General features: G+C 37.2%; 1 protein-coding gene across 4 annotated transcripts in view; it reads left to right on the forward strand.

Annotated features, from left to right (window-relative positions):
- KITLG (KIT ligand) overlaps positions 1 to 22,614 on the forward strand; it is a 54,018-nt gene extending 31,404 nt beyond the window's left edge. The window contains exons 3-10 of one of the 4 annotated variants that reach the window (XM_067312802.1): positions 3,133 to 3,195; positions 7,976 to 8,155; positions 10,131 to 10,293; positions 11,159 to 11,254; positions 18,063 to 18,172; positions 18,686 to 18,762; positions 20,101 to 20,184; positions 21,456 to 22,614. In XM_067312802.1, the coding sequence (XP_067168903.1) occupies positions 3,133 to 3,195; positions 7,976 to 8,155; positions 10,131 to 10,293; positions 11,159 to 11,254; positions 18,063 to 18,172; positions 18,686 to 18,762; positions 20,101 to 20,140 (729 nt within the window). In that variant the 3' untranslated portion in view covers positions 20,141 to 20,184; positions 21,456 to 22,614. The remainder of the gene's footprint in view (positions 1 to 3,132; positions 3,196 to 7,975; positions 8,156 to 10,130; positions 10,294 to 11,158; positions 11,255 to 18,062; positions 18,173 to 18,685; positions 18,763 to 20,100; positions 20,185 to 21,455) is intronic. The other 3 variants (XM_067312810.1, XM_067312818.1, XM_067312826.1) reach the window with 3 other exon arrangements.
- The last annotated feature ends 229 nt before the right edge of the window (positions 22,615 to 22,843 follow it).

Genomic DNA, 22,843 nt, shown 5'->3' on the forward strand with positions numbered 1-22,843 from the left:
CTCAGAGACCTTGACAGGCTGGAGAGATGGGCAGAGGGGAACCTCATGAAGATCAACAAAGGGAAGTGCAGGGTTCTGCACCTAGGGAGGTGCACCAGTACAGGCTGGGGGTTGACCTGCTGGAAAGCAGCTCTGCAGAGAAGGACCTGGGAGTGCTGGTGGACACCAAGTTGACCATGAGCCAGCAATGTGCCCTTGTGGCCAAGAAGGCCAATGGTATCCTGGGGTGCATCAGGAAGAGTGTTGCCAGCAGGTCGAGGGAGGTGATCCTCCCCCTCTACTCAGCCCTGCTGAGGCCACATCTGGAGTACTGCGTCCAGTTCTGGGCTCCCCAGTACAAGAGAGACATGGAAGTACTGGAGCGAGTCCAGCAAAGGGCTACTAAGATGATGAAGGGACTGGAGCATCTCTCATATGAGGAAAGGCTGAGAGAGCAGAGACTGTTCAGCCTGGAGAAGAGAAGACTGAGGGGGGATCTTATCAATGTGTATAAGTATCTGAAGGGAGGGTGTAGAGAGGATGGGGCCAGACTCTTTTCAGTGGTGCCTAGTGATAGGACGAGAGGCAATGGCCACAAACTGAAACACAGGAAGTTCCATCTGAACATGAGGAAAAGCTTCTTTACTGTGAGGGTGACTGAGCCCTGGAAGAGGTTGTCCAGAGAGGTTGTGAAGTCTCCATCCTTGGAAATATTCAAAAGCCATCTGGACAGGGTCCTGGGCAATGTGCCGTAGGTGACACTACTTGAGCAGGGGAATTGGACTAGATGATCTCCAGAGGTCCATTCCAACCTCAACCGTTCTGTGATTTTTGTCATTCTGTGACTCAATCCTATTTTCTTTCAGTGAATTGGTAAGTCCTGCTGGGACACAAGTACAGCTTCATCACTCGGACGGAGCTACACCATTTACCATTAGCGGAACATCTGTCATGTGGAGTTTAATCAATAAAACTCTAACAAGTTGTTTCTTCATGAGGCAGGACAAATACTTTGGGTTTGACCACCCCAGTGATCTTCAATTTTAATAGTAAATTCAAGAATATCTTTTCTGATTCACAGGCTATCAAGGAGAAAAATATCTGAGACTGAGCTGTAATCTCCAGCTTTGTTATGAGAGCTGTAAGAGCTCTTAGGCACTTACATTTTTTTAACTGTGCATGAAAAGTGCTTGACAGGCAGTGATGCCAGTAAAGTAGATTGTATACATAATGTATCTCAATTCTTGTAGTGTTCATTGATTTGGAACAAATTTAGTCTTCCAGTGACCTTTCTTAAAGAAAGGTACTTTTGCTGACATTGCTAAGTACTGAATCCCTCTAGAGTAAGTATGGGAAACTTTGCACCTGCAGTAACATCTTCACTATCTTTGCTGCTTGAAGTGCTGCTAATCTTACCTCCCCAGGCACGCAAAGGGAGCTGGAAAAGAAACTGGATTACCTATTAATGTGCTGTGATGGCAGGGTGTTTTTTGAGAAAGGAAAAATTTACAAAAAAATGTAGATAGGGGTTCAGAATAAATCAGGCAGTTTCAAAAGGAAATAGAAGTACAACTTCAGGATGCTCTAAAGAAAGAACAAATGTATTGCAATAATTTTCAGTATTTATAATGTCTTGAATCAGAACCCCCAAAACCAGGTGCAGGCAAATAGAAATTGATACAGGAGATTTAGTGGCACTTTTGCAACCTCTGCCTGGGATATGTATAGGTATAAAAGTAAAAAAGAAAATTACATGATCTACAGAACAGAATTCATCAGGATCACTTGTATAAAACTTGTTTTTTAATGCTGTAAGGAGAAAGCTGAAGGTCGTTGAACTGAAAGATCATGGCTCAGCCTACATTGTCAATACAAAAATGTTTGGCATTCTCTAGTGACTTGCTGTGCATAAGTATTGTCCTTGAACAGTTATAGAACCTTAACATTTTGAAATTGCTGTTTTAATTTTTAGTTGAAACTGAATTTTAATTAACAAGTAAAACATTCTGTTGTGTAAAAGAAAATATTACCTAAAAACTGCACAGAAAAAAAAAATCACTGTGCTGCTTGCTATAGCAGCAGAATCAAAAGCACCCATAACAAAATGATCCTTAACCCAAAAAAGTAGAAATGCTTTGTTGGAAAAAGTGTAGATTCTAGTCCATGAAAAGAGTTAGGTATGTGCTCATCATCTTTCAACAAAATGGGTTTCAAACAAGGATGAGAAATATCAATCAAATCTTTCCTTTCATGGATACACAAAAAAGATTTGCTATATCACAAAGCATCATAGTATGAGTCAAACTTTCAAAAAAAGTATTTCAGGAGATTGTGGATCATGGTAGTGGTCTCTCTCCTCGTCCTCATCTGCCCTTGCAGCACATTCCCCAGTCACATCTCACTGGAGTGTTGGATCCCATCTGTAGGAGATTGCGTTGTGTAATTCAGTAAGGCCCCTTCCTCCACTCCTCATCCTCATTTCAGATCATCCCATACTCACTGACGTCTGCAGAGCCACACTGAGCTTACATGTTTGGTAGCTCTCCTTTGCTTCTGGACACGGCTGCGAGATAATTACGTTGCTCATCATTAGTCTGAAGCACAGCTTCAAAGTAAAAGTTGTGCTGAAGTGTTTTTCTGACCTGGTACATTAGTGAGCACTGGGCAGGTGCAGATTTATTTAGGTTCAAATGCTTACCTAAAAAAGTTATTTGAAGGAAAAATGCTTATTCAGGTAGGCCTGTTTGGAGAGGTACGGGTGACATAAAAATTGTCATGTAAACGTTCCAAACACTTCAAGACATTCCATTAAAAGATGGAAATGCAGTGACATTTCTGCAGTAATGAATAACCTCAGAGCATCAGTTCTCTTTCACCACTCTACTGACTTTAATTCTGCTGGAAGATGGTAGCTTTGAATAACTTCAGCTTGGTTCTGGGAATGTTAGTGAAATATAGAAAGATACTTAACTTTTGAGCAGATAAGATGCAGTACAAGTTCCACATGAAATTGAGTATATAAGCTTTTGCAACTGATAGCTTACCTAAAATCTATGTTGAATATTTGATAGATTATATGTTGAATACAGTGATGGAAATTAAGTCTTAATTTGAGTAGTCAGTAATAACATTTTTATTATCTATTTATTGTAGGTTGGAAATCTCCCAAATGATTATATTATAACCCTTAAATATGTCCCGAAGATGGATAGCCTGGTATGTACAACCACTTTAAGTTAATCCTGATAAAATAGCCCACTGGAGCCAGTGGTGGTCATAATATTTTGTACCTTGTTCTATGGCTTATTAACTTACAGTTAAAGAATAATTATTTTATTCTTATGATTATTATTTGTATGATTATATGAAATAGGCATTCCAATAATTAATTTAAATGATAGAAATATATAGAGATTCCTGCAGTCACTTAAAATCTTATTTATAGGATTCTTGGAAAAATATTCATATTTTTTAGCATTTTCTCTGGAAAAAGTCAAGCTACAGTATTGTTTCATCACGTCAGCTGAAAATTGTTGCTTACTTGAACAAATAATTTTTTTCTAATTGTACTTTAGATATACTGTAGAATGTCTTTGTAGTTAAAGCTTGTGGAAGTGACTTTAAATGACTATATATGTGCAATAGCCAATGAAGAGAAACCCAAGTTCAGCAACCGATAGTATTGATAACTAATCAAACTAGTAGAAAGTTGGGACATCATTATCTTATTTCATTCAAACAAGCTCTTTTTTAATTCTTTCTATGTAATCCCACAGTTCATTCGTAGTCATGCTTTTAAATGAGTGTCTTATGTTTTCTTTAAAATTTTCTAACAATTTATATTAAAAACTTCTTCATATTATCTTATTGCTTATTCTGCTAAATATCTTTGAAATTGTCCTTAATTTTTTTTAAATGTTTTTAAGAGTGATGTGTTGCAATGCTTTCTTGGTTGTTGTATATGCTGCAACAAAAAGAAAAGAGAAGAAAAAAAGTGAAAGTAGAAATTATGCTGAATACTATACTGGCATTGATCAAAGGAAAGAAAAAGTACTGGCTTATCAATACAAGTGAATGATGTTGTGCCTGGCTTAAGAATATAAACTGAATCATTGTACACATGTCAATAGTTAGAAATCATCCAGTAGATGTAAAAAAGTTGTGTTTGTATCTGTATAAAGTTGTCATTATGAAAATCAAAATTATATTAATATACATATAAAAATACAACCTGTCCTACAACATTCTAGCAATTCTAGCAATATCCCCCCTTGATATTGGAAAATCATGCCAGAAGCAACATTCTGTCAGTCCTGAATGGACATGAGGTTAGAAGATTGCTAGAGGAAAAGGAAGTTGTGGGATAGTGAAGGGTACTGAAATATGAGGTTTCGAGGTATTGTGGCAAATCTAATAGTGTTCTTTTGAGTTTTGTTGGAAGCTAGAAGCTTTTACTAAAACTTAGTGGAAGTTAGAGAATCCATTTTAAACTTGATTCCTTAGGCAGGCAAACTCAGAACCAATGCTGTGGAAGTCTGTATTAGATCTGTGCTCTAGTCTGTACTATAACATAAATAAAACTAATGAAAATTTTAAATCTCTAAAAATAGCCATTATCCAGAAAAAAGAAAGTAAAACAGGCTGCCTTTGCCTCCTGTCTACAGTGCTTTTTGAAATTCAGTGATTTTGAATCCCTCTGATTTCTCTGACAAGGAGAATCACGTCCATGGAGTACAGCTGTAGCCTGAATCGTGCTCCCTCAGCTTTCCCAATCAGTGAGGCAAGCTGGCAGGAGAGGGCAGGACTTTGTCAGGACCGATGTCTCTGCTGCTCTTTTGGGGAATGTTTACACTTCAAATAAAGAAGGCCAGGGAGCCTGCCTGAGCAATGGACTCATGATCATTCCCACTACTTAACTCTTACCTTGCTCCGCAGTTCAGTTTTGGCTTCCAGCGTAGTTTCGTTTTCTATAGTTTAAATGCCATGTCATCTTGCTGCATCATATCCAGAAACTTAGATCCAGTTTACATTTACAATGGGCAGCCAAGAATTAAATAGGAAGAAGAGAAGTTGAGAGCAGGGATTTCCAAATTTGCTTTGCTTGTACACCACATTCAATAGTGGTGATGAAAGGTGTAGCTCTTGGCCACATGCCTTCACAGGAGGAAGTATTCAGCAGTATTCATATCTCACTTTGCCAAATTCCTCTCTGGGGATTTCAGGTTGCATTATGTATACCACAGCAAAGGCTGGCTGAGTAAATAGGTTTTGCTCTGGGTTCTAAAAAACCCCCTACAAGCTAAGAAACTTGTGGCTTTGCATAAGGCAAATGCCCTTTGTTCAGTTCTAAAAGGATCAAAACAGTGCTCTGCAGATTTTTTCAAGAGATTTCAATCTTCAGGGTGTGCATAAAGTGGGAAATGTACCTAAGGTAGCAAGGCTCAATCTTAGGCGACTAAAGGTAGGAAGGCAGAGTGAATCCCAAGCAGATGGAAAGCCAGTGTAGTGCGTGTAACAGGACCAGACTGACCCAATCCATTAAACAGAAGGGTTGTTGCATTGTGCACTAGCTGGAGGCATCTGAGTGGCTTTAAAAGTAGATTTGGAGTGAACTGTGTAGGTTAACCTGCAGATTAAAAGGCACAGATGACAGCAGCATGGGCTGCACTGTAATGGGGAGATAAACTGTAAACTTTTAGATAGACATAGAAAGAAAAGGTTAAATGAGGATTACCTGGAAAGACAGGGAAGTCAGGTTTGTAAGCACCTGAGGATGTAAATCTCAGTCAAAACTTGCACAAAAATTTGCACAGAGCAGAGGTGAACTTTCATTTCTGCTTGGCAAACAATATCACATTTGCCAGTTTTAACATAATTTCTTCCCTATGTTTGGTAGGTATCGAGAAAGCAAGAAAGTGCACAGCTTGACATTGCTGAAAAGGAAACTTAAAGCTAATATGATCAGCTTTGTAGGTCAGAACAGTTCGGTCAGAGGAGACTCCCACACACATGCTAAATCGCAGGAGCAGCAAAACAGAATCCCTGCTGGAATCACCAAATGCTCCTATTGCACACTAGGCAGAGCAGCAAGCTTTTGCTAATCATCTGTGTCATAGTAGAATGCACACCCTCAAAACCTCGGAGAAAAAGGATTTCCAGGCTTGCAATTCAGAGAAGCACTGAGGCTCTGTGTTGGCGTTCTTACACCAAAGCAGAAGATTCACTGTCTGCCTTGTCAGGGCAATGCAACATGGTACAGCGCGTGTTGCTAGAATGGAGTACGTTTCAATAAGCTTTCCCTGATATATTTGCTTCTGCGTCTCCCCTCCTGTTGTTGTGCCTGAGGAAAAAAAAGGGAGCAGAGAATCAAGCCAAATGTCATCCATTTCACATTTGGTTTTATTCTTTTTTAAGTTGTTGTTGAAATAGTTAGTGAAGGAGGTGATACTAAATTTCCATTTGTTAGTGGGTGTGTGAGAGGGTTATACACAAAAGTGAAAGTTAAGGTGGAGCTAAACAATGTATTTACATTAAGTTCTCTAATACTGGAAGCCAAATAGTTTTGGGAAGTGTGAATGTTTCTTCTTCATCAAAGACATTTACACATCAGGGCAGAACAATGACTGTGTCACTGAGAAACTAATTCATCCCCAGGTGATGATACAGATAGTAGAGAATAAATTTTTTGAATAAAGAATTTATTGCATAAATTGAGTAAAATGAGATTAAGTCAATAAGTGGATACAATCCAAATATTTCCGGTGTTCTGTGGAATGAAGTTGATGGATTCCATGGATGCTGTTATTCTAAATGCTGTGAAACACTGAGGGTGCATCTTCCTCAGGGGTTGCTGAGCCAAGATCTTGAAAGGTGTGAGATTTTAATGATCCCAGGACAGTTGAAAACAGTTGAAAAAATAGCTTCATATTTGGAACAAATTCTAATGTTTCACTTAATATGCTATTACAATACTGATCTTCACTTGCTCTTTCATTTTTCCCATAGCATTTACTGTTAAAAATGCAGTATTTATTGGGAAGGGATTTCCATGTGCATGTTAGAATGGTATATAAAAAATGACTAACACACTACCTGTGGTGCTTACCATAATGAGTTAAGTTTTTCTGGGGAGAGTGGGGTTTGGTGGCCTTTTTATTTACATGACTACTGTTATGTAAATCTAATTAAAAGAAATTAATGACTTAAGGCAGCAAAATGAATGACCAGGTTTCAATCCCATGAACAGCTGTGCAAACTTTAAGTGCAGTATAGTTGTACAGGTGTCAATGAAAGGACTTGAACACTATTCCAATGGCACAGATGTAGCAGATAACATGACATGGTGTGTAGAATCCTTTTATCAGGGAAAAATCAGGAAAAGAAGAACTTTTAGACCTAGAGACTATGTTCAGAAATGGCATTTAGTGAAAATACCGAAGAGTTAACCAAACTAACTTGCTCCGAGATGGATAAAAGCACACATGGATTTCCGCAGCAATACATTTACAGAATCATTTTTCAGAACAGATTTAAATCAAGGATCTTTTGAGTTAATTGAGTTATATAAGGTAATAATAAAATGAAAATTGAGAGTGGTTTAAAGAAAATCTAGAGAACAATTGTTAAAGCACTAGTTATTTAAAAACAAACAAACCAACAAAGTTAATGAAAGCATGGAAGAGTGTTTATAGTGGTATATCCCAAGGCTCAAATGCTCAACAGATTGATGCTTAACATTCATTAACAGTTTAGTGAAGGGGTGGTGTTTAACAGACAAACATAAATATGTCAGTATCAGAGAGAACAGAGATTATACCAAAAGGACTGAAGAGAAAGTTGGCCACACTAGAGAGGATGAATTTTAATTTAGACAAATTCAAGATAATCCAAATTTGAAAGAACAGTCTAGTCTACTTTTGCACATTGAGTTGCTTAACCAGGTTTTGCATAAGTGTGATATTTAATCTACCTTTCTGTTATTTTTATCCCCTGACAGCCTAATCACTGTTGGTTGCATTTGATGGTGCCTGAATTTTCAAGGAGTCTACATAATCTTCTCCAGAAATTTTCAGATATTTCAGATATGTCTGATGTTTTAAGCAACTATTCAATCATCAATAATCTCACAAGGATAATTAATGATCTTATGGCATGTCTAGCTTTTGATAAAAATAAGGTAATTTCCTAATACAGAGTTTCTACTTTTATGCTGGATATTTGTTTTTGAACTTTCTCTAGCATAGCAGTCGGTATTAATCTAAAAATGTCCAAGGCTTCATTACAGCTGTTCTTCATTTCTGTCCTTGCATTTGAAATCCTACTTTGTTTAGAGATGCACTGAATACACTGTGATGATGTTAGCTACTATTTATCTCCTGTTTTAAAGGAAAATAGCTTACAAGGATTTACAGTACATACAGTGACCTGTATAGAGTGATTTCAGTAGTCAAAAATGTAACTGTCATCCTTAATCATTCATTGTCTGTCCTGTTTCAAACAGACAGAAATCTTCCTTGTGCATCCAGCTTAAGTTAGTAATCTTGCTAGTGATCCTAATGTAAATTTAAATATGATGTGGTTGAAGTTATTAATATACCTTAATATGTATCACCATGTGTGAGCTTCAGAAAACTTCACCATGGTTTAATGAACTTTTATATGTGAAGACACAGCATACGCTAGAGGATGTCATTCACCCCAGTTCCTTGTGTTTCCTAATGCCAACAGCAGCTGGAAGGATTCCGGAAATCTCACTTTAGAGAGGTCTGATTCTCTTGGGTGAAAATATGATGGAAAAAATTATCTTTCTAATCCCTTACCCAGCTCTAACCAATCTCTCAGTAATTAAATACCAGTTCTGTAGCTGAAGGTTTTGTCCCACTGAAAAAAAAGAAAAAAATCCACCATGTTCTATAGGGCTAAGATTTCATCCTCCATATACTTTTTTTTTTTTGCTCAGTCAGTTCTAGGTTGTTTAAAGAGCTGGTTTAATTGTTCCCTTTTTACTTGCAGAATGAAATAAATGTACAGAAAGATCCAACGTCATTTGGTGTGGCATAAGCCAGTAACCTTGGCATATATTAACATTATATTGCTGAGATATGATTCTTTAATGAGGTATTCCCTAGCTTTCCATTTCAAAATGAATCCTGTCCAATCTTCAGTTTATTTGTTTTTTTTTTATTCTTGTCCTGATGAGACAAGGCACTGACACTCGCTGGGTTGTCGTTGCAAAAGAGGGGTTTAATTTTTAAGACAGAGAATGAAGAAAGAAGCAAATATACTGTAATTCAGAGGAACAACTATCTATGTTTGTCCTCATAGAAGAATGAACTTAGATCTACTACTTGCAACATTAAAAAGAAAATAATTTTGGAACCAAACCCCAGGAAGTTTTTCTTGGTACACTTTTAACCCATGTGCTTACCAAAGTCTTCCTTACTAGGAGTAAAAACTAATGTCAGGCCAAATCTGAACAGCTGGCATAAGAAACAGCTATTATGAAAGTCACAGTCAGGTAAAAAGGAAACAGAAAAAAACTATCAATGATCTTAACATGGACCTCAATCTTTTTGTTTAGTTTGGCATAACATACTATCCATTAGACCTCACAGTGATTGATTGGGCTTCCTTGTTTATAGCCCTGCTCTTATTTTTAGGTACATTATCAGGGATCTCAGCCCACTTCTCTGTAGTACTATATCCTAGCTATTGTATTCTGTTCCCTGTACTCTTATGATAATAGTGCTGATTGTATTGTGTTCCTGTGTTCAAATCAAAAGGATCATGGATAACATTACAAAATAATATGAAATCAAGGCAATTTTTTTAATTAGGGAAATAAAATATCAAAATCTCTTCATTTTCAGCATAAGATGGGAGACCACATTTCATTTCTTAGCTGTGTATTTCTGTGGCAGTTTTACAATGATGGATTAATAACTCATTTTTATTTGCAAAGTTATTTCAAAATCCTCAGCTCAGAGTGTTTATGTGTTTTATTAAGATTGTATGCAGTAAAGTTGGTCTTCTGCAGGTTAAAATTTTGAACTTATTTGTGTCATCTTTGGATATTTTTATCATCTGTTGATATGCTGAAATGAGCACATCTCTTGATCTTCTTTCAAGTTGAATTCTATATTTTACCCTAGGATTTTATAAAAGAAAATGGTCATCTTTATAAAGAAGGTCGCTTCATTCCTGAGGATTTTTTTAGTCACTTTAATAGTACCATTGAGGTCTATAAGGAGTTTGCAGACACATTGGACCAGAATGACTGCATTCTGCCTTCAACAGTAGAAACACCAGAGAATGGTAAGATGGCTATTGTTTTTGTGAAGAGACCAAGTAGATATAAATGGATGATTTTCCTTTGATTTCAGAGATGCTAAGGATGCTATATCTCCTTTTTATTGCCAGTTAAAATGACAAACAACACCAAAACTTTTATTTCTTTTATAAGTAGAGTTTTATCTGACAGTAAAACTAGTACCATCATTCCTAGTGACATCATTCCTTAATATAATCCAAAATAACTTCACAATACTCTGCTCTGTTTCTTTTCATCCCAAATATATCCTGGATTGTCTTTTTACATTGCTCTTGTTCTTCATCTGATCTTCTGTTGATGGTTTATTTAATTTTTATAAGGCAGTAAAGGAGCCTAAGATTGCACTACCTAAAGGGTAAGGAACTAGGACAAGTTGTAAATTGAAGCAGTGTCAGGTCACCTCTGCATTTGTCCCACTTCTCCTGAAAAGGATAATGTTTACTTGATTTTAAAAATTTAACAAGCTCAGGTCAGGCTCCTGTGGTTCATTCTTATCCTTCTAGTGAATGGAGGTTTTGTGCTTTCTTTTACTCTTTCTAGGGACAACTACTAGCTGTTTTAATTAGGACAACGTATTCAGTTGCAGTTACACCAGTAATAACTAGAAGCAGATCGATGCCATAACCTAAGAACTTGTGTAAAGTAATTGCTCTTCCGGAATAGGTATTCAGTAGCAGCTCAGTGTGTGACACATCTGTCTATTAATCAGATTGCCTTTTTTGAATTTGGCTTAATCCTCTTTTAAAGCAGCCCAGTAGCCAGATCAGGATAGGCCTATAGCCCAGCATCTTATATAGAGGGAACTGTATTTTAAGTTACATAATGCTGACACACTCATTTTCTATTTAGATTCCAGAGTCGCTGTCACAAAAACATTTTTGTTTCCTCCTGTTGCTGCCAGCTCCCTTAGGAATGACAGCATTGGCAGTAACACTAGCAGTAACAGTAAGTACAAGTCGTTGAATTAATATATATGTCTCCATTTTGTTCTGGTAGCTGATTATTATGAGAGCTAAGAGGAAAAGAATGTCTTAATTGTGCAAATTAATGGGAAGTTACTTATGCCTTATGGTATACCTTGTATTTCTCAGCTGTTATACCAAAATGTAGTGAACTCATCTAATCAAAATTTAGAGATGCCGTATATTTACAATGGTATAATGGCTCTCTGCAAATCAAATCACTTCATTCTGCCTCACTGCCGTCATGAGGTCTCCCCAGTAATCTCAGCGAACTTGGCTATCCCAGACACTCATTTTAACTCTCCTAAGGGAAGCCATTGCAAACTAACACTATAGCTGTCCTGAGCTGGGCCCAGAATACTCACATGGGTGGATAGGTTGTCTGTACATTGTATTTTGAGACTAGTCTTGATCCCAAGCTTGACTCCAAACTTGAAGACTGTCGCTTGCTGTAGTAGCAGTAGGGCTAGCTCCACAGTCGGTGTGTTTTCAGTTGAGGTCAAGGACGTAGTTACTACCCTTTTGGCAGGCTATAATCTTCTGTTTGGCTTGGCCATCTCCATGTTTCTCATCTCTCTTGATCAGTGTATTACATGACTGACCACTGACAAATAAGACAGCCTGGAGTTCTTGCTATTAGAGCCACAGTGTTACCTGTCATGAGGTCAGAAGGGATATAGGAATCTGATTGAAGAGAAATAACAAAGTATCTGGGTCTTGTAGGCAAATATTCCCTGGAACTTTCCTTGTGAGTTAAAGAAGTGGCTTTCCCTTAGTGATTCCCAAATGGTGCTTAAAGCTTATAACACTGTTTCCCTTGTTCCATTTTCCCAGATGCATCAGGATGACAATGTACTTTTTTTTTCCCATTTCCTCCCTTCACTTCACAAACATCCTTATTACCTAAATGTGTGGTATTTAAGTGTGTGGTTGGTACTCCTTCTGCTTAAGAAAGCATAGGCACAGAGACAGGCTGTTGTACCTGACATAAGGGCGTGGCAGAGGCTCCTGACAGTGAGACAAGAGGTTTCTTCTTCTGCTCCTTCCCATGGGAAAGTATGATGTGATACCTGATATCCACTAGTTATTCTCTGGGTTTCTACCACCATGCACCCTCCCTGTTAGCTTGCTCACAACCATTGTCAGATTTGAAGCCCCTTCCTGACTGCTTTCTAATTAAGAGGTTTTAAGTCAAAATCCTCTGAGTATAAGTCTGGAATGAAACTCCTGGCTGTCAGCCTGCCTCTCTGGAAAAGACGAATCTCACTAGCATAAATTCCTAGCCAAGAGGTCACAGAATTGGCTGCGAATAACCTGATGAGCCCACAGCCAATTATGAGGCACCAGGAGGGGACTAAAGAGTGCGTGTGTGCCTGTCTCTCTCAGGTTTGAACATGCGATATTTTTTACTGCAGCTACTAGAGGAAGAATATTCAAGTGCAGCCTGAAGCTAAGGGAATGGATCAAGGAGCAAAAAGAAAGAGATAGCTAGATTACAGGAGTTCAGATGAAAGGAGTTTGACCCAGTATGGTAACTGGGAGGGATGCCAGGCAGTGCAGCGGAGGCAAGGGCTCCAACCTCTAAAATGGCACCTGTGCCAGTGCACTGGGAATGGGAGGATAGAAGCAGCTTTATTAATCTTGTCTTTTAACTACAACTGATAATCAATTAGGAAAAAAGCCTAATTAAAATAATGCAGTAAGTCAAAGAAATTGCTTGGCTGACCATATGCTGTACAGGTGTGTTTTAACTGATTATCATTCTCTTAAGCAATTTATTGGAAAATTGGATACCAATTAACAGCCTTATGTAGAAATGACATGAGGACTGAATGTCTGGGGCTGGGGACAGTTTGAACTCATAATCAGCTTAAAATGCATTAACTTGGACATTGGATGCTGACTGGTTACATTTTACTAGCTTAGTTGGAATTTTGGGGGATGGGACATGTGATATCTTTATCGGCATTTCTCTCTTACTCCCTGAGAATGGTCTTCAGTACTGGTTGCAGGTTTACCTTGTCTTTATTGATGAAAAAGTATTCTTTTGGTGTTAATCTGTGCCTTCTTGTGAAGGAACAACAATGAATAATCCTTATTGCTTTCTGCATGAAGAGTCCTCAGCATAGGGGGACCCTATGTGCCTGCTTTGGTACTGATCTCAGAACGGCACCACTACATTCAAATTTCAAAAGGAAAACATTTGGAAAAGAGGGGAAACCTGAAAATCAGAAAAAAGCATCTCAACACACAAACTACTGGAATAATTTTATTTAAAAAATATGACCATCTTTACTAGTAAGCAGTTTTAAAATAAGCTAGTAAGCAGTTTTAAAATAAGCTATGTAAAATTAATGGTTTCTAGACTGTTTAGAAGCATTCACTGTTTACAGCTGTATTCTTCCAGATGCATAATAAATATTGAATTCATTAATAAAGTCTCTGTAGAGTCAGATGATTTGAACTGCTCTTAATGCTAAATTGCACTCAGTAAAACCTGAGGTGTATCATCTAATAAAATCATTTGTGAAATAATAGCTATCATAGGAATTGTATATCATATAAATCAGCTATATTAAAATTTTTTCCTTTTGAAGCTACATTTATTTCAACAGCCATATCTCATGACTTCAGTGCATCATTATTACTCAGTGATAAAACTGAATTACTATAGTAGAGCAGAACTCTGACCAAATCTACATCAAAAATCTTTCCCAAACTACATGTAAAATTGAACAACTGATCTCGTTCTTTCTTTCTTTCTTTTTTTCTTTCTTTCTTTTTCTTTCTTTCTTTCTTTGGGGGGGCAGTAGTGCTGTTTTCATCCTTTTAATACTGATTGTAGATCTGTGGCATGTTCCCACTCCAACTTTGCCCCCATATAATTATTTCTCCACCAACCCTCCTAATTTCTTTAGTCTGTTTTTTTTTTTTTTTCCTTCTCTGTGCTGCATCAGTCTAGTCCAATTTAAATTCCAAGTAACTGTTTAGGTCCAAGTCCTGTTGATACTTCTCTGGAATCTTTACGCTTTGTCTCGTCTAGAGAATTCAAATGAGATGGTTCCTATGTAAAGAACAAGTGTCAGGATGAGAGGCGTTGAGTCGTGATGATCTCTTCTTTCTGTAGTTGAACCAAACTGAATAAATGGTAGTCTTTTTCTTCCTAATGAATGAATCTCATGTTGCCCTGCTTAAAACTTAAAAATACTAGCTATTACTAACACTTCTCACTCACTTTAGTGCAGTAGTATTTATATTTTCATAGAAAGTTCAGTGTTGCTTTCTCCATTTCTGTCTGTAATTTCCTCATAATAATGTGACTTTATTCTTCAGTACTGAACAGTGCAAGAATGTGTATGTTCTATAAACAGAGATCTCTATAAGTATTTTAGGAAGAACGTTGACTTTTATAATTAAGCAAAGAACACCTTAGTTTAATTCCATAATTGCACAACAATTTGAAAATATTAAGCCATGGCTTAATCCAATTGGTGTTGCATTCTGTGCCTTTGTTCCACCTTTATAGTTAATTGAAAACACTAACGAACAGGTGAGAGCTGTTCTGCATTTGTATAGATAAAATCTTGTGGTAATTGTACTGGAGCTGAGTGAGGAAAAGTGAAAATTCCTTTGAGACGTATATGGCAATAAAATCTAGCCAGTGATTTGAATCATAATTGCTTGCTAAACCTACACACATGGCTAAAGATGGAGATCAGCTCAATAACTTCATTGTGTAGCTGAGAGGCTTTCAGTGTAAATATATTGTATTCCCAGTTTAACATCCCAATGTCCATGAAGGTTATACATAAATCTACTGCAGATGAACTCACTTCCAAAGGGAATTCTTCCATAAGATGCAAAATGAGAGCTTTGTGCTGGCTTTTTCTGCTTCTCTCCCCTTTAGCACCATAAGATAGCGTCTATTTCAAATGAATAACGTTAACTGCAAAGCCAGCAGTTCCTGTGGCGTTGCCCAAGAAGTTCACAAACTTACCAATATATCTAGTTCCTCCTAGTCCTTCTACTCTGCCTTTACCACTGTTGGGAGAGGGAAACTGTGTGGAGCTCTAAAGTTTGCAGTATAGGACAGAGTCCCTATGGAATAAATAAACCGGCTTGCTTTTCTTAATTCCCTTTTCTTCAGTAGGACACAGATCCCTGGGAGGTTCTCCAGACGGAAAATTCTCCAACCTGTTCTGTTTTAGATGTTACCATAAATAAAAGGCGCATGATAAAACTTGCCATGACTCATTTAATTCTCTCCAGATCTTTCAAGACACTTAGTTCTGGACTTGAAACTAAATAATATGTTGTCGTTTGCTTTTTAAGGTAGTTTTGAATTGGTGTTTTTCTTTCAAAATGGCTTTCAAATTAACCCAAATGCAATCAGATTATAAAAAAAAAATCTATTGTCATTTGCTTTCTAAGGTAACTTTGGGTGGTGGGTTTTTTTCATTTTTTGACTGTATTTAGGTTCTGTCCCTGGTTTCCAGGTCCTGAAATGGAAAAATAATTGTGTTTTCCTTTCAGATTTCCATAGATGCTAAAGAAAGCATCTACAGTTGAAGATAGCAGAAATCAAATTTTTTTAGATACCTCATTGTAAAGGGAGCTCTTCAGTTGTCTGAGACTCTTTAGTTTGTTAGAAATTGTAAAAATGAGGGTTCCTGACTTTCACTGATCCCTCTGAATGCTTTGCATAACATTTTTCTGGAATTTCACATAAAAATGCTTGCCATTACATGCTGCATGGCACTGCAGAGTAGACTGAGGGTTTCTGAGGTTGCTCACTGTACCATAACACGTTATCAAATGATTTTTATGGCCTATGTGACCTGAAGAGTTTTTCTTTTTTATTTTTCCACTTTTCCTTTATTCCTGAAGTTTACAGGGCAGAATCCAGAAAAAAATGACCATCCTTATAGTTTAGAGGACTTACATAATTCAGTTGTATAACTGAGCAGGCTCACATTGGGAAACATGACCAATGTGATTAAGGCAAAACAGTTGCATTTTTCTTGACTGCAAGCGAGCAATATAGAAATTTTCTTCTGAGAATACGCTGCAAATATGATTCAGATAAAGTAATGATAGGCACTTTTTGTTTAAGATGTTCAGGCTGGTTCTGCTTCACTTTGGTTTGGCCCAGATTTCTTGAAGTTCAGTTCTGCAAACAAACCTTCCCTATGCCTAATCTCAGACAGGCAGTTCATTAAAGCATATGCCCCTCCAGTTAATTTCTGCTCTTGGTTTTAATGTCAGAGCAGACAAAAACAGACTAATCAATAGCCTCTATTCAGTTTATGTTCTCCTCTGTAAAACTTTGTCTGTTGTCTTCCCCTACTCAGTAGACAATCAGGTTTCTTTCACGGTAAACTAGCATCTGTTCTGCTTGACTGACGTCTCCTTGTAATCTGACAAGTGTGCCGGATGCAAGTAAAATTCAAGCCACTATAGTCAGAATCTAGAACTTGTAAGCAGTATATTATTTAAAATACAGAGTTTCGGGGGGGGGGGGGCGGTTAGTTCTGCCCGCACTGACTCTAGAAATACAGCTTAATTTTGGAGATAAAAAGAACTTTTGTGTGTAAACTGATAGCATGACAACCAGATAATCTCAGAGATAAAAATGAGTTGCTAGTTAAGAATGAGAAAGTTCTTCTTTACATGGAAGTGTTTTCTTAGTGGCTTTTTAATAATATACTATATATACATTGATTGACCCAGTTTATCATACCATACATGCTTTGTTGTTTCCTCTTTGCGTGAGTCACTTGCACAACAGTTTCCAGTGCTGTCAGAGTCCATTTTCTTATTCTGTATCCAATCACTTACATTTTTCCGATGCTTATAGTTTGAGGGTTTTTTCCTGTAATCTGGCAATACACCCACTATTTGAGCTGCAGTCACCAAATCTCGAAATGAACTGAAACTCAGTGGATAGTGCCTATACTAGCAGTTTCCTGTGGCTCACTTTGCATTTCAGAAGGTGGATCCTAGGGTGACTCCATGGGATTTTTCACATCCTTCCCTTGATTAAATAGCTGGAAGGCCAGATTTTACTCTCAGCATGCATACAGCTCCCTGTGAGGGGAATGGAATAGCTTGTGTACATAAAAGGGTAGGATTTGGGCCCTTCTGTATAAAATGTAAAAAGCTATCAAGAAATGATAGCAACAAAATAACACACAGCCAGACTTCAGTTTACAAGGGTTTGATCTCACTGAAGTCAGCAGGACCTTTCCAGGCAGACATTAGAAGTGGAGTCAGGCTTATTTTGTTAAATTAACCTCTCTTGAGGGGCCTTGTGTAGGTGGTTCACTAGCCTGAGTGTCAAGGCAAAGTGGCTGTTTAAAATCAGTAGTACGTGCCTTATGGATCTTAAACAAATCCATGAAGTGGCTATGTAGAAGTGACAGGTATATACTCTTCCGAAGAATTACTTTTTTTTACACAGTAAGACCTTTCAAAATTGATAAATCCAACACACTGAAGAGAGGGAAAGTGAAAATGATCTACAGATGACAAAGAATTAGTATTGACACTATGCAACACAGTTCATTCAGAAATGGGAAGAACATCCTTGTGGTGCAAAGGCCCCCAAAAAGTTCCCATGAGATTTTGTCATGAAATGCACCTCATGTATACAGCACTTTGAAGTATGTGTTCTGCTATTTAAGATGCTCTTATGTAGGTGGTGTATGAACATGCTCTTGCTAATAGTGTTGCCTGAAAACAGTTTTCTGCCATAAATCTGTCTTCACTAACAAGAACATCTGTAATTACAGAAGAAGCACTTGGCTTCATTAGGAGCTCCAGCCTGCAAGGGATCAGCATAGCACTGACATCACTGCTGTCTCTTCTTACTGGCTTTATTTTGGGAGCCATATACTGGAAGGTAAGAAATATTACATTTAATTGTTTACATAGTGATACATATTAAATTTCATACCTGTGGAGGCAGGGAGAACAGAACAGTTGGACATTTGGAAACAACAGACACCTCTTTTGATCTTCACTGAACTGTGTGACATGTAAATGTGAATCTCTAGCATCGTACTCTTGAATTCCACCACCAAACTGTAAATCCTGTCCTATCAGTATGCTAGCTATATGATTCCCAACTGGAAACTAAAAACACAGGATTATCCTAATTTCCCAGGTCTCCTATCATATCTTGAGAAGCAGATTCTGTTGCTTTTCCCCATTTTGGCTTTGTCTACAGTGCAAAGGCTTTAACTGTAAAATCTACCAGCAAGATACATGTACTAGAAGGCTGGATTTGGCCTATATTTTGCAAGGTGATTTTGATAATGAAATTTTGGGAAAAAAATGAAATATGCACCAGTTGTTTTTGGAGTTTTAAAAAGAAAGCTTCAGAATATTTATATTTAGTTCATTTTCTTCCTAGAAAACACATCCCAAATCCAGAGCAGAAAGTGATGAAACTACACAGTGTAATGACTGTCAAGAGGAAAATGAGATAAGGTATTTTGTTTCACTTTACACACATATATACAAATGTAAGTTTATCTTTGAGAGTTGCTTTCTGAAAGTCTCACTCTCATGCTCTCAAAAAGACAAACACAAAAAAAACCCAAATACATTATGCAGGATTTTGCCATAGAGACAGAATATATGCTTACAGCTTGTCCCTTAAAGAAGCTCCTATTCTAAATATAAGAGTTGGTGTGGAGGAGATTTCCATATACAGTGTTTTATTAAGGGGACATTACCCTTCCCTTATCTGTCCTCACTTCCACAAATCAGTGAAAGGAGTAGTGCTGATAAGCAGTAGTTTCAAAGGACTATCTTATAGCAGAGAAAAGAAGCCAACCCAGGATTGCTGAGGCCTATAGGGGAAGCAACAAAAAGAAGTGAATTTTGTCATTTGCCATGTGGTACAAAGCTGGGTTAATTTTACATGAATAAACAGAAATAAGCCTCTTGGCTGTGCTCCCAAGTCCTTTTAAATTTGTTTTACATGAACATTTTTGAGGTTCTTTCCCTTTTTGACATTTCCCTGGACCTGTAAATATAAGGATCTATTCTTTCCAGTTTATTTTAATATTCACAGAAAGTTGATGAGAATACATTCAAACCCTAGTAACTTCATAAAGTCATCCTAAAATGATTCACTGCTTTCTTTATATTTAAATGTTGTTTTGTCTGATTTTAAGCAGAAATAATTCTGTGTAACTCAGTTGATCAAATACACCTCAGAAATAATAGTTGAAGACATTCAACGTTGCATTAGGACATGAATTAGACCAAGAAGTTTGCAAAATTCAGAAAAGGACTTAGGAATATTCTAAGAACAGCTCATGCTAAAATGTTTTGGGAGTAATATTTCATCTAATTTTTCAGGGTCTTTCATCAATTTTTAACTATGAGGGATCGGGGAAGGTCTAATGCACATGGCAGAGATACAAACCTTATACTATAGGCTTGTCATATTTTTGTGTGAAGTGTCTCATGTCACCCACTGTTGAAGACAGGAATAGACTAGGTTGTGAACTAGCAATTTTGGATGTATGGGCTGAAATTTCCTGTGTTCAAACTTTCTAGAATAATACATTCATAAAATACGTCTTCTTCATGTGCAATTCATAAAAAGGAAGACTGCAAATAACTCATCCTGCTTTAGCTTTAAAACCTATGAAACTGAACATGCATCATCCTTCTAGCTTCAAAGGAAATACAAAACATTGCTTTATATGAGGAATGCTTTATATGTTTTTATTGTAACTAACTGCTAAAATATTCTGTTCTATTTCCTTGAAATGTTAGCATCATAGTAATAAAGTACCTATTTTTTTATTTCAGTATGTTGCAGCAAAAAGAAAAAGACCATCTACAAGTGTAGCTGTTGCTTTTTCTCCCTCAACACTGTTACTGTTTCATGTACTGGTAAGTTCTTATGCTTGAGAGTCCTACCATTGGCTTCATAACTTTTGTCTGCTGAAAAGTAAAGTGATTTGGAGTCCATTTGGGGAAAAAGGAAATAAAACTTGCTATCAGTAGACTTAGATTGCACCTAAGATCTTTAGCTACTAATGTAATTAATCCTGTGTCATGAATTTAGGCATTGTAATTTTAACCTGAATGTGACAAAGTGAAATATTCCAAAATGAAGGACAACTATTGCTTCTCCTTTTTGGTGTGACAGTCAATACTGAGAATTCTTCAGCTGTTGTCCTATAGCTGTTTCAAAGCAGTGTGACCTAAAAAAAAAGATTCTAAAAATAACAGGTGAGTGTAGGAGAACAGGCCAAGTAGAAAGCTTCCCACAGGACCGCAATATTTACAAAAGGATGAGCTGACCTTCTGTTAATTGTTGTTTATTCAGCACAGTTTACAGCGTTCACAGCCTTATCAGATTCATCTTTCTTGCTTTTGCATATGTGAGTGAGCCGCTAATGTGAGTGAGCTTTCTCATTTTCAGTGAGTCTGTACAGAAGGGTGCGCTTGCCTGGCAAGGGACTTCTTGCAACAGGAGTAATGCTGTATTTAATCTAGGGAATCTTTGATGAACATCTGGAAAATTAAGGCAGTGCTGGATGCTTCCTTTTATCTCAGGAGCCAGAAGAGAAAATGTAAGAGTATAACAGGAGGTCTAGGTTTTACAGTTTATCCTTCAGGGATCACTTTCAGGTGTCTTTCAAAGTGTTCATGGTGATTGTTTTGGCCATTATCAGTCTCCCAAATACTTTATTCTAACTGACAAGGCATCTGCTCACTAAGGAGGAAATCATCACTGTGTTGGACAAGCAGTTTCACTCTCAAAAAGACATAAACTGAATTTGTTGCTGGCTTGTCCAAATGACTGTAAAAGGAAGTTTATTGCCAAAGTTTGCCAGGTACCAAAAATGCACAAATGTAACAGTTCGGTAAAACCGCATGAGTATAGTCTCCTCACCATCAGCTAGATGACATCAGTGGGCTTCTGCAGGCAAGCGTATTTCAGACCAGGGTTGGGAAGTGGCGTGAAATTGAAAGGGGGTCTTATAATAATAATTTTTGTTTCTGAATAAAGGAATGTCTGTGCAAGTGATACTAAATATATTTATTTCCAAAATTCTAAGAAAAAAAAGTCTTTGTCTTTTTAAAAGCTGTACTGTTCAGTAATGAAGAGAGGAAAAATAATCAGCAGAATTACGATTTCCCTTTTTCTCTCCAAGCAGGTAACAGTTCCATGTTCGCTTCATAAATGAAGCAGCTTTAAGCACATTTGTATTCCTTCTGGAGTGACAGACTGAGTCTGCATCTGTTGTTGCTGCCCATGACTCCATAGACATGATATAGAAATGAGGACAATTTGTGTTTGTTACTGTGAAACCAACACTGAATTGAACAACATTAAGAAAAGTGTGCACTGAGCAGGACTCGATTTTATGTGAATATCTACCTTGTGTGGCATTTGGAGATTTTTATTTACATTAATACTTGCAGCTGATTCTGACAAAGTCCTGAACAAAAAGCATCTTTCAAATGCCTCCAACTAAGTATAATCATTGAAAGTCATAAATATGTTTGCATCCTTAATTTAAATTTTGTGTCCTCTGCCTTACCTTGGTGTCTTCAAATGGAGTTCTCTGAACTGACAGAAAATGCAGAAATGGATACAGATAACATACTCTTCAATTTTGTATATACAACTTGAAATTAAAGTCAAGCCATGGACCAGTGTACTAGCCTTTTACTTATAAGGAACTGGGTTTATGTCTGGCAAAGGTCTTGTGTACAACGACATGGTCTCTGTCGGGTGCCCAGCGGCTGTATGCCCACCCCAAAAAGCCTCAAGAATTCATCAGGGTTGATGGTCTCTGTTCAGGAGAAGCAATACTGGATAAAGAAAAAGTAAGCAGGAGGTGACAGTACAGCGTGGAGGTTTCAAGAATTAGGAGTAACTGCTGGATATGTGAACATTGGTGAAATCTCCAGCCACGGAAAAGGAAGGGAGAGCAAAGAGTCTGAATTGCGTTCAAACATCAGAATAAAGGCAAACCCATGAAATGCATTTTTAATTCTGAAGATGCATGCCATTGATATCTTGTCTTTACATATACAGCATAGAAAATTTGAAAGATCCAGAGGGTGTATTTAGCTTTTACTTACATCAGCTGTAATTAATGTTTGCATTGTGTTTTAAATGATTAATAAGCTTTAATATCCTGGCATTACCCACTCTTAAGGTTAATTCTCTTGAAACAGAAGAGAGCAGCTTTATTTCCCACTTGTCTTCTGCATCTATTGCTGTTATTGCATACATGGAATATGTACAGGACTGATGTACAGACATGCATTTTCAAGTAAACCCTAAATATACCATGCCAGAAATTGCAAGTGCACTTGTGCATCTTTTTGTCCTGTCTCTTTCCAGATAATAGATATGAATCATTTATCTATCTTAGCGGTTTGTACTTCAGAATGTGGAGTTTGCTCACCTCAAATGACAAACTATCTAACAGCCAGTAACTAGGTCAATAAGAGTTTTAATTTAAGTAACTTAAAATAAAAAACTCTTTTAATGTTTTTCATAAAGTTGAATTTATCTTTAAAGTATATA

This window comes from Apteryx mantelli, chromosome 1 (assembly GCF_036417845.1).
Source record: "Apteryx mantelli isolate bAptMan1 chromosome 1, bAptMan1.hap1, whole genome shotgun sequence".
NCBI lineage: Eukaryota > Metazoa > Chordata > Aves > Apterygiformes > Apterygidae > Apteryx > Apteryx mantelli.